We start from the raw sequence: 12,254 nt of genomic DNA on the forward strand, positions 1-12,254 counted from the left end.
ACCTAATTGTCAATGAGGAGTCGTGGCTAATCGAGTAGCTTCAATTAATGAACTCCACGTTGATTATTGTATTAAAACAACATGCTCATTTCCTTTTTATTTTCTGATTTGCTTGCTCGCTTGCCTGCTTCTTATTATTGGAGGACTAGCGAATTATAACCCGTGGGCCTTGCCCACGTGCTTGACCAGTCGGGCCCGATCCGTTCGAAAGCAGAAAATCCACGAGAGGAATGGTAGGCCTAGTTAGATTAAAATGATTTAAGAGTCGTGTTAATGAGTATTTTGGGATAGTTGTTAAGGCTCCATTTGTTTCACAATTTTACTTTTCAGCATTTGGATCACTAAGGAAAATAAGTCAACAAAAAATATTTTCTCGATCAATGAAAAATCTATATTTAAATTCAAAAAATCAAAAATCATTTTCCAAAATGTAATGAAATTTTAATTGTTGGACCATAAACTCTTTAGTTGGGCACATGAACCCTAATGCTCATTCTTGGGTCCCCTACATCTAGGACTAGGTCCTCAACACTCGAGCTAAGGTCCATTAATTTTGGCTTGCGGTCTGCTGTCTATGCTTGGGTCCTCGCGTTTAGGACTAGGTCCCTCACGCTTAGATGCGAGTTCCTAGTGCTCATCCCAAGGTCCATTGAGGCTGAGTTTGAAACCTTTGTGCCGATGCTCAGTTCTCCAATGCTTGGGCTTGGGTTCATTGAAGCCGAGCTTGAGACCTCAATGCCTCAGCATCAGGGTTAGTTCCACAAAGTTCGAGTGTAGGACTCCAATACTCATGTGAGGATCCCCATGCCCAAGCCTAGTCCAAAAGGCAATGCCAAATTCCCTTAAGCCCAGGTCCATTGAGGCCGACGCTTGGGACCTTGATGCCCATGCCTAAGTCCCTGGCACTTGCGTTGAGTCCATCAAGGTCATGTCAAGGACCTTGTTGGCTAGGCCCATGTCCATAGAGGCCCATTAAGGCCAGGATTGGGACCTTGATGCCTATTCTCATATCACCCATGCTTGAGTTCGGAGCCTGAAATTCCATGCTTGTAATTAGGAAAAATAAATCAGATTTTCTCTTTCAAATGACGGAATATATTTTCCAGTTATTTTTCAAATTTTAGCTAAATACCATGAAAAATATTTTTAAAGATGTACTTTCGTCTTTGACCTTGTTAGGCTGAGATTTTTTTTTTTTTTGACAAGTTGTTAGGCTGAGATTAGCTGTCCCTTTTTTAGCGATTTTGTCGCCCCTTTCTTGCCTTCCTGTAGAATATGTTTCAAGACCCCGTACTCGACAATTGTCTCTCAATGATAGTATCTCCGACCAATAAAAAAAAAAAAAAACTGTTTGATTTCGAAAGTATCTATTACACATATAACGAAGAAGCTAATGTAATCAAAGTTGCAAATTTTTCTTTATTTTATTACTTAATACCGGAGGAGAACTTGTTAGGATCACTATCACGTCCTCCTCACACATAGAGACTTAGATCTTGAGATCCTGAGCACTAGGCAAAGTCTCCGGTTACTATTAGTTCTCGAATATAACCAATTTATTTAAATAAATAAACCGAATATATTACTCAATAAATCAATTTTTGTAAACCGGTCTTATTGAATCTTGTATCACTCATTCTAGAACCAAGTATATTTTAGAAATGATGGGTTCGGCAGGATCATTGCTTGAGTACATTTATCCCGTGTTATGACATTGTCATCGATAATATCAAAAGTACAACGAGAACAGATTAAATGTTCAAATAAGTAAGACCTAATCACGTGTAAAACTTGCTAAAAGACCCAAATTCCTGGAGGAAATTTATAAAACTGAGATAATCTTATACCCAACCAGCTAAAAATTGGAGTGCCCTATCAATCAAAATGGAATTTACTTCCAGGGAAAATATGATGGAATTGGATTTTTCATCCTCTGACCAAAGTCTAGATTCTAACCTGGACCACTGTAAATTCAGTGAGATTCTAGCCATTTATCGATGTATTTAGGCATCTCTGCTGCTCTGCTTTTGGCTAGCATTCGAGTGCTGATCAATCCCCCTATATATCCTGAAGAGGAGAAATTGGAAGGTTATCTTCTCAAAACCAACCGCCGCCCTCAAATCAAGCGCAGCCCTCCGCAGGAGTCGGTGATCCGGCGAGGGGACATCATCTGAGTGTTCATTTTTAGACATGGGGGCAACCGAAGTCCGCTCATCCTGCGGCCGACGACAACCGTCGAATGCGCCAACCTAGGACGAGAGCACCGATGCCTATCTAAACGAACATCCGTAGCCAAAGCGTGTCCATTTTCGCCGGAAACGCCTTTAAAATCATCGCGGGGGTCGGCGAACGCCGAACATAGAGATTGAAACTGCCATATCTTGTGGCGCCAGAGGCGATCTCTTCCCGTCGAAGGAATCGAACTGCGGAGGGGACACTGCCGACAGAGCCTCTCCTGTGCACAGCCGACGGCCTCTCAAACCGCCGGCATTGTTCGTCTTCGTCCTCTGCGAATTGCAAGAACCGGCCTTGGGCCTGCCAGGGTGGCGCCGCCCTTTTGGAAGATGCAGGCCTCGCGCTGCTGCTTCTCGCTTGCTCTCCTCCTGTTCTCCTCCTACTTTACGTTTTCCTCCTGCCTATCGACCTCCGAAGCGTCGCTGATCGCCCGCCGCCAGCTCTTGGCCCTCCGTGAGAACACCAAGCTGCCCCGTAATTATGAATACGTGGTCGAGGTGAACGAGACTTTCGCCAATTCCAGGCTCAGGCGAGCATACATCGCTCTCCGGGCGTGGAAGGAGGCCATGTACTCGGACCCTCTCAACACGACCGGGAATTGGGTAGGGCCTGGCGTCTGTGAGTACAACGGGGTTTTCTGCTCGCCGGCTCTCGACGACCCGAACCTGATTGTCGTTGCCGGCATCGATCTTAACCATGCCGATATCGCTGGGTACCTGCCACCGGAGCTCAGTTTGTTGGGCGACCTCGCTCTCTTCCACATCAACTCGAACCGGTTTTTGCGGAGTCATTCCTGAGAGCTTCGAGAAGCTCACGCTCCTTTACGAGCTCGACCTAAGCAACAACCGCTTCGTCGGGCTGTTTCCGAAAGTAATTTTGTCCTTGCCGCAGTTGAAGTATCTCGACATCAGATACAACGATTTCGAGGGGAAATTGCCGCCTCAGCTTTTGAAAAGGACTTCGACGCGATCTTCCTGAACAACAACCGGTTCACGTCCACGATCCCTGAAAATTTCGGAAACTCCCCGGCCTCTGTCGTGGTCGTTGCCCACAATGATCTGAAAGGGTGCATTCCTAGAAGCATCGGCAAGATGGCCAACACATTGAATGAGCTCATCTTCGCGAACAATGGCCTTGCTGGATGTCTGCCGCCCGAGATCGGGATGCTTGGGAACGTGACGGTCCTGGATGTGGCGTCGAATTCGTTCATAGGTACATTGCCGAAGAGCTTCCAGGGCCTTTCTGCCATCGAGCTGCTGGATATCTCGGGGAACACGATGACGGGGTTCGTTCCAGGAGGCATTTGCGGGTTGCCGAAGCTGACGAACTTCACGTTTTCGAACAACTACTTTAATGGCGAGGATCAAGCTTGTGAGCCGCCATCCAGGAGAGGCATTTTCCTGGACGACAGCAGCAATTGCTTGCCCGAGCGGCCAAGGCAAAGGCCTGCCAAGGCTTGTGTTCCGGTGGTGAGGAAGCCTGTCGATTGCAGCAGATCCAGATGCGGAGGGCCATCGCCGTCATCGAATCCGAAGCCTCCAGCTTCAACACCATCCCTCCCAAGCGCAAGGTGCATCCGCCGCCACCTTCTCCGAAGTCTCCTCCACCAAAGTCAACACCACCACCGCCTGTTCGATCTCCTCCTCCTCCTGTTCATTCACCACCACCTCCGGTACATTCTCCGCTCCTCCTCCAGTACATTCCCCTCCACCGCCTGTACGTTCGCCTCCACCGCCACCACCAATCCATTCTCCTCCTCCACCAGTGCACTCCCCACCTCCCCCACCGGTGCACTCTCCGCCGCCGCCGCCACCACCCGTTCACTCACCGCCACCCCCGATCAAGTCCCTTCCGCCTCCAGTTCAGTCACCACCGCTGCCAGTCTTGTCGCCTCCACCACCCGTACATTCCCCACCACCGCCTCTCTTGTCGCCTCCACCACCAGTACATTCCCCACCACCACCTCCTGTCTTTTCCCCTCCACCGCCTCCAACTCCAGCATTCATCCTGCCCCCAGAATTCGGCTCCCGGTACGCCTCGCCTCCGCCTCCGGCATTCCCGGTTACTAAAGACAATGCTATTCCGTCTCTCCCCACCCTCACTTTTGACCCTGCCCCAGTTGGAATTATATGATCTGAAAGCGAGCAAGCAAAGCGTGCACGTTGCGCACAAAGTTTTGCTAGATGTAGCAATTTTTGGATTATGATGAAGGTGCAACACGGCTTGAAATGTGCCCTAGGATGCACGCTTAAAGTGACATGACCATAGCAACAAATTCGACTAGAATGAAGTTCTGATTTTGAGTCGTGTTGTTTCATCATTTTCTGATATTTCGGAGATTACGTTCGATACATGTAAAGGGAGCAAAACATTGACCCGACTTGGTTCGGCTCCCTCTCTCTGTGTAATTGTATAGATGAATGAGAAGGCGAACTGACATAGATCTAGGATGGTGACAATTTCGACTCTCCACATCATTCTTAAAGAATTATTTTTAAAGACGTCAGATCAAATGTTGAGCCTCTTAATTAAACTAGAGATATGTTTTTTTTTTTGGTAAGAAAATTGAGAGCACATAGAGAGAATACGCGAAAAAGAGAGCAAAAGTGAGAGAGGGTTGTAGGCTGAATCCATGCTTTGCCGAAGTCCACCGCCGCCTGTTGCCACACGACGACGATTCTGCTGTCCATGCGATACTCAAAACTGGAGATATGTTGATACTTAAATTTTGGCATTTTTTTTTTTGTCGAAAATTTTGGCATTTCATTTAGTAAAAAAATTAGGAATCGACCCCGACCCTTAACAAAAATAATAATTATATTACATATAGTCATTAAGATCACATTTCAATGAATTATATATAATCAGATCAGCCATCGATGGTTCTGAGCTTAATTGAATAAACTGAGCCGTATGGAGGGAGCGAAATTCGGCCAAGCCCAAGCAAGGAGAATGGCTGAATTTCATAAGGTAAAGGGCAGGCCTTATCGAGCTTAATTGAACTCAGCCCACTAGAATTAATCAAAATCTAGGCCTTAGGTTTTAGAGTCCATCACTTCGTAAAATGCCTAAATTAAGCCTGCAGATCAACCTAGTTTTTTTCTACATCGTACCACAAAATTCAGAGGCCGGCAATTCAAAAATTGAGAGCACATAGAGAGAATACGCGAAAAAGAGAGCAAAAGTGAGAGAGGGTTGTAGGCCGAATCCATGCTTTGCTGAAGTCCGCTGCGGCCTGTTGCCACACAACGACAATTCTGCTGTCCATGGGCTACTCGGAGCCCCTCTGAGGATGACAAGGCTTGCCAACTCTGGTGGCCGTGGCCTTGCTGCCCCTCTATCGTGCAATCGACTCCGACATTGATATCTGCTGTGAGACCAGCCTCCCTGCACCATGCTTAGTAGCTCCACCGCAACGCAAGCTGATGATCCTGCTTCGTCTCTGATCCTCCTACTGTTTCCGACCAAGGCAGCTCCCCACCATCGCGCCTGACCATGATCCGTTACAGCAACCAGCGACATGACAGCGACCAGCCGTTGTCCTTGCTGCATCATCACGAACCGAGGCCAAGCAAACGACATCCCCGTTATTTTTTTTATTTTGGTAGATTTTCGGGCTAAACGTCACTAGTTGCAGCATCTCTAGGCCATAAGTACCACTTCGCTAGCTGTGAACCACCGTGAACTAGCCCCTGCTTTGTGATCAATTATCTGTCAATTCATGTTCGGCAATATTTTTTGCAAAATGGATAAAATTTGTGAAGCCATTTCTGATTATATTAAAATTTTAAATTGTCTGATGAGAGCGTATTTATTATTTATTCGTATTAACAATAATAGATCTATGTAATGCCCTTTGCAAGAAAAAACACCGCTAGGGCGAAGGGGGTTTCTATAAAAATTCTCACGGATCTAATCTTTAGGAGAGGTGGAGGCTATTTGATCAAGCGAGAGTAATAAAGCACACTTGTCGATCGATTGTGGATCGAAAGCATTTTGTGTCTATCGTGAGTCACGGTAGTGTCATACAGAAATTACGACAAAATGCACGTGATTACGTCGATTGGAGGGTCTGTGCCGATCCATGTCGTGGGAGATAGCCCGTGATCCAAGCATGAACGGACGGCGAAGTGCCGTGCACGTGCCTTCCAAGACGTTCAAAGTGCAGTTTCTTATTTTAAGGAACACAATCAGATACTGAATCCAGATGTTCCATGTTGTCCAAAGGAAGAAGGAGGAGAATGATTATGAGATGCGTTGGAATCCCACCGAGATAAATATTTTATTGGACCGAGCCTGTCCGAAACTTTCTTACGGATTTTTAGGTGCATCATCCATGAAACAGTCAGCCTCGTACAATAGATTAACGGGGACAGGACCGCAGCGCTCGGAGCGAAATTCCCCTCCGCGGGTTAAACCAAGCATTTCCGTCGCGATTCTCGATCCGGGTCTCGTCAAAAGAAATATCGGAGAAAAGAGGGCGAGGCCAGACGCTAGACGACACCGGCCGCGCGGACAAAAGAGATTATCGCCACCTGGGAACTAGAACACTTGCCGAACAGTGTGGCGCGCGGATCAGGAATAGGGACATGCACAAGGAGGAGACGTTGATTTGATTTTCGGAGTTTTTTTTTTTTTTTTAAGCATTTCGGAAGGAACGGGTGCGAGAAAACACGCTTCGTCGGTGGGGGTCTCCGCGAAAGGACTGAGGCGCTGTTACAGTTTTTGGGGTCGCCGAAAGGGACGTTGCAGAGGGAGAGAGAGAATCTTGGGACTGTGGGGGAGGCAGGGAGGGTGCAGCTGGGTGGCGTGCCGGTCCAATTCCAGTAAAAAATCTGTACGCCGGTCGAGGATCGTATCCGAGTGTCATCGAGCAGGACTGTGCAGTGTGCAGCAGTGGTTTCGGTTGGGTGTGGACTGGCCTGGTCGCTTCACCTTAGTCAAACCAAAAGACAGAAAACCACCTTCGTCCAGTGTCTCCCATGCTTTCGGCAGCTCGGGAGCTCGCGACTTCTTTTCTTTTCCAGTTTCCGTATGACGAGACAATGTATACTTTCCAAACGGCCGCCGCGACGGTTGATAGAGAAACAGAGGACGAGAGAAAAACGCCGTAAAGGAAAGCGAAAGAAGCGGCAGAGCGAGGATCGAAAAGTCTTCGGGCGGGCAGAGATCACGGAGACCGAGAAATCCGGCGCAGAGCCGAGAAAAAACACCGGACCGAGGGGGGGGATTGTTACGGTGCGACGCACATCGGACGTGGTGGTGGAGCACAGCCCACCTACGAAATAATCACAGCGGCAGCATCATGCGATGGTGGCGTGCCATTGAATGATGAGAGAGAGAGAGAGAGAGACCCCAATTATTGCTTCCCCACGCTGCCCGACATCAAATCATGCTGTCCCTCCCTCTCTCTCTCTCTCTCTCTCTCTGTGTCTCGAGAAGAAGGCGTCTGCCCGGGCCTGGTGCACGCCCAGAAACGAGCGCCTCCCTTTACTTCTCTCGATCCCCAACGCTCGGCAGTGCCGCTCCTATCGTCCCCATCCCAAAAAAATAAAAACGCATCCCGTACAGGGGCTGGACGGTGCTCGCTCTTTACTCTCCTCGGTTTGGACCAGTCTGCATCCGGCTTTTCCAGCTCCCTAATGTTGAAACATAACATCCGCCGTTTTGTCGCCTGCTCGCGCAGCCTAAATCGCTCCGCCAACGAGACAATATAGTTCCTAACAATCGTGGTGCGTATAATGTCGCCCACCGAGCCGAACTAGTTAGAAAAAAACAAAAAAAACAAAAAACCTACTGAACTACTGTATCTTTTTGTGACCGAAAATAATAGTTTAAATCGTCTTCAAGTGGAGGGCGGCCACGTGGAGCGACTCGAGAGGAGCTTTGCCCTACACCGACATCCACCGGATTCCGCGCTACCCAACGAGACCAAGACTAGGAGAAGAAGCCAAACCCGAAGACCCCGGTCCACAAGGAAACTCAGCCCGAAGAAACCTCACGCCACGTGTCCTCTCCTGGGGGGACATCGTACAGTGCAACCACCGCTTAAAAATACGCCCTCACTCCCTCCTCCGCCACGTTCTCCCTTCCTTCTCCTTCACGTTTCAACAACCCCCTCACTCTCTCTCTCTCTCTCTTCTCTCCAAGCTTCTTCCTTTCCACACTCCGCAAGAAGGACAACCATGCCTTCGGACGCCCGGCCGCAGGCCTCCGCCGCTGCAGCCGCCGGGGAGCTGGCCTGCACCCCCACCCGCCGCCGCAGACGGAGGCCCTGCCCTGCCCGCGCTGCGACTCCACCAACACCAAGTTCTGCTACTTCAACAACTACAACCTCTCCCAGCCCCGCCACTTCTGCAAGTCCTGCCGCCGCTACTGGACCCAGGGCGGCACCCTCCGCAACGTCCCCGTCGGCGGCGGCTCCCGCAAGGCGTCCTCCTCCTCCTCCTCGAAGCGGCCCCGCTCGCTGGCCCCGCCTACTTCTTCGTCTCCTTGCTCAAACTCCAATTCCTCCTCCGTGTCCCAGGAGCCCCTGCACGGGGACCACTCGGGCCTGCTCCTGGCCCAGGTGAAGTCCGAGGTGGGCTCGGGCGATCAGGTGAAGAGGACCGAGAATGTGGCGGGACCCGGTGTCGGCTCCGGCCACCAGGGTTTCACTTCTCTGCTCGGCTCGCCGGGGGCCAGGGGTTTCTGGCTCTGGGCGGGCTGGGGCTCGGGACGGGGCTGGACGGCCTAGGGTTCGGGTTCGGGAGGGGGGTCTGGCCGTTCAACGAGGTCGGCTTCGTCGACGGCGGCGGCGTGTATGGCGGCGGCGGCGGCGGGGGGCCCGTGGCGGCGGCGGGAGGCAACGCGTGGCAGATGGGGAGCGGGGAAGGCGGAGGGCTGGTGGACGGCGACGGGTTCGCTTGGCCGGAGCTCGCGATATCGATGCCGGGTCAGGGCCTGAAGTGAGTAGCGTGGCTCGTCATTTTGCTGTGCTTTTCCCGTGTCGGGTTTGGGAGTTGGTGGGCGAGGGTCAAGAGTCGAGGGTGGCATCAGGGTTTCCTTTTTCTTTTCTCTTTTCCGGGTGGGGGATTTAGGTTGGGGATATAAGTATTCACTGAATAGGTTTTAAATTACAGGTTACATAGGAAGATATCGCGATGACCACCGGAATGATATGATGGTTTAGCGTAGGTGAACGATGTTCGGTCGGTCTTTTGTTTTCCACTCTGCGGTTTGGTCCATGACTGCCCTGTGTAAATCTCGAATTTGGACATCGAAATTGAAGTTAATGACTTGTTTTGGCTTGATGCGAGCTCTCGCTACTTGTGTTTAGTTTCTCTTTTGTTGGGGGTTTAAATTTGGTTTGGTGATGGCTGGAATAGACAGATGGAAGGGCAGAGAGTGTAACATTTTACGCGGACGGACGAGTTAGCGTTTGATTCATTCGATGGCACGGGGAAATCGCTCTCGCATCACGGCTTAGGCCTGCCAATCGCGAGGTTAATAGAGGGTATGTTGACGCTCGAGGAGAAGCGTGTCGATCGATTTCAACTCGCCGACCCTTCGATTTGGTTTAGCGTCTGTCGAGTGATGCATGGTAGCGGTGTGAATTGAGTACCAAAAGTAGTTCATAGCTTGATGATGCTTGATATGATATATAAGGCGGGACTGGTCTGGGCGAAGCTCTGCGACTTGCACTCTTCAAACGCTTAGAAAAGGAAGCGTCGCGATAACGAATGCATTTGCGCGGCTAATGCAGTTTCGGCAAAATCACCTTGCCAACCTTGCTAACGGTCCACTTACGTACATAATCTTCCATCGCGTTGCTAGAGCGAGAATCTCGTTAATCATCTTTTTGGACGAAACCATGTTGCCAAATAAATGTGGAAAGTGCGCATCTATGCATATGTGCCGACGGTATTCTCCGTCGTGGGATATCATTCATTTCCTTGTCATCATCCAATTGGTATTTATCGATACACGTTCAATGCATTCTCGTCCAGGGTGGATCCGCCATTGATTGTTTTGGGCCTACCCACCCTCGAAGCATTGATTCTTCCACGACCTTATTATGTTGTATCTCACGGGCGCCAATGCACGGTTCGAATCGGAATAGAGAATTTCGAGTGATGATTGCTTTGACACCTGAAGAAGCATCCATGATGATTGCGCATCATCTCCCCCACCAAACGCACATGATTCGATTGTGTAAACGGTCATCATAGGATAAGCATTGAATGTATACCGAGTATATAGCCTCGACATGGTGCGATTTGACCCAAAGTGACAACTTCCACGACCACTCTTGCATAGCATCATCTCCTATTGAGTCGCCATCTTCGGGTGTAGTGAGATACAGGGATCACACTCCGTGGTGAGCGGATGGGGGTCTTGGGACTACCTCCGTGAAGTTGCAAGAGTAGTGTCCTTGAGTCGTCAGTAGGCTTTTATAATTTGAGTCGATATTTTATTAGTAGTTTGGATTTGGGTCTATAAATAGTTGCTGGTATATATAATCTCTCTCTTTTTTTTCTTTTTCTTTTTTAATAATTGAGAGATGTAATAAAGAGGTGTATTTTGCTAATTATAGTGAAATCCTTTACTGAATATAACCTTAATTTAAGAGTGAATCAAGATAAAACCTTATCTCTTGAAGTTTCTCTCTCACTCTACTTTCTAATTCCTTGTTATTGTGCATTGAATCCCAACACTTTAGATGTTTAAAAGAAGACCGGTGCTCCCACTCATTAACCTTCTAATATCTCAGTTTTGCTCGCAAGTTGTCCAGAAATCAAACCTCCGCGTGGCAATTATTGCGATTAAGAGGGTGCCGACTCAGGACCGTGTAAGTAAGTGTGAACATGATTTTAGGATAGAATCGGCAACTGAAGAACGAGACTGGTGGGAATAGGCTCAGCTTCAAGATTTTGGGAGCCTTGGTCCAGCTCTCGATTCTATCTTTCGGGGAACCGAGAGCCGATAATGCAGACTAGACGCATACGACAGACTGTACCTGCAAGAGCAGAGGGACCAAGAGGCGCAGCGAGAAATGTCTAAGAAGGCCATCACCACGGCAAAATTTCGCTGCTGTCACGAGCAACACGCAGGTGTAATTTCCTTCGAACAGCGACAGCGGAAGTTTCTGCGTAAGAACCCTGTTTACTTTGCTACAGTTAAAAGCTCATATCGAGGAGTCAATCGCCACCTTCTTCTCAAATCGAGGAGTCAATGACCACCTTCTTCCCAACTGTTCAGTGATATCGCTGGCGAGAGTGGACCTTCTCTTTGCTTGCGAAAGCAAGTGATGCTAGCCTTCCTCGACAAGACAGATCCCACCGTGCAATGCAACCCATCGCAGCAGGATTCATTTGGCTACAAGACACGAGTATCCAAAGAGAACATTTTAGGAGTGAGATTGCGATCATCGGAAATGAGATCTGCGAGTAAGATTGCTAAATACCCGGTCGAATCCACTCCGGCAGCTGAACTAAGTTGGCGAGCCCAGGATACGAATAATGCAACACCGACAACATTACAAGCATTTGGAAATCGTTAATCCACAATAAGAATTTACTCTGCGCTCTTGAGGTGAAAAGTTGAGTCCAAATGAACAATTGATATTGTATTCACAGACAAGGGACCCCAATGTATTCTTTTGAATAAGAAGTTATTGAAATGAATAAGAGCTGTTGTGCCAATTAATGTTGAAGAGTGCATCGATAATGCAGGAAAATTCGAATTGTGCAAATGATGTCTATATCTTATTATGTTGTGATTCCTTTGTATATTTAATAAGTGGATGCTTTATTTAATTTCTTTGCTTTTTTAGATATGGATTGTCTTAAAAAGGAGATTATAATTGTTAAATAGAGTTTACAAGTTGAAGTGTAATGAATATATGTGGTGAGACTTTTTAGAGATAATTATACTATAATTAATAGTAATTTAAATTTAAAATTATTATTCAATGATTAACCATTTTTGTTGTTTTATTAATTTTAATGGTTAGAATTTGGAGCAATTTTTAATGGATG

General features: G+C 48.2%; 1 protein-coding gene and 1 pseudogene across 1 annotated transcript; both read left to right on the plus strand.

Annotated features, from left to right (window-relative positions):
* Nucleotides 1-2,564: 2,564 nt before the first annotated feature.
* Nucleotides 2,565-4,368, plus strand: LOC120294874 (annotated as a pseudogene).
* A 3,919-nt stretch (nucleotides 4,369-8,287) lies between these two features.
* LOC104447770 (dof zinc finger protein DOF1.7) lies at nucleotides 8,288-9,527 on the plus strand (the record flags this gene model as incomplete). The annotated part of the gene is made up of 1 exon (XM_010061478.3): nucleotides 8,288-9,527. A coding segment is annotated over one exon (684 nt), but the record flags the coding sequence as incomplete, so codon positions are not given.
* Nucleotides 9,528-12,254: the final 2,727 nt, after the last annotated feature.

The sequence above is a fragment of the Eucalyptus grandis genome, chromosome 6 (assembly GCF_016545825.1).
Source record: "Eucalyptus grandis isolate ANBG69807.140 chromosome 6, ASM1654582v1, whole genome shotgun sequence".
In the NCBI taxonomy this organism is placed as follows: Eukaryota; Viridiplantae; Streptophyta; class Magnoliopsida; order Myrtales; family Myrtaceae; genus Eucalyptus; species Eucalyptus grandis.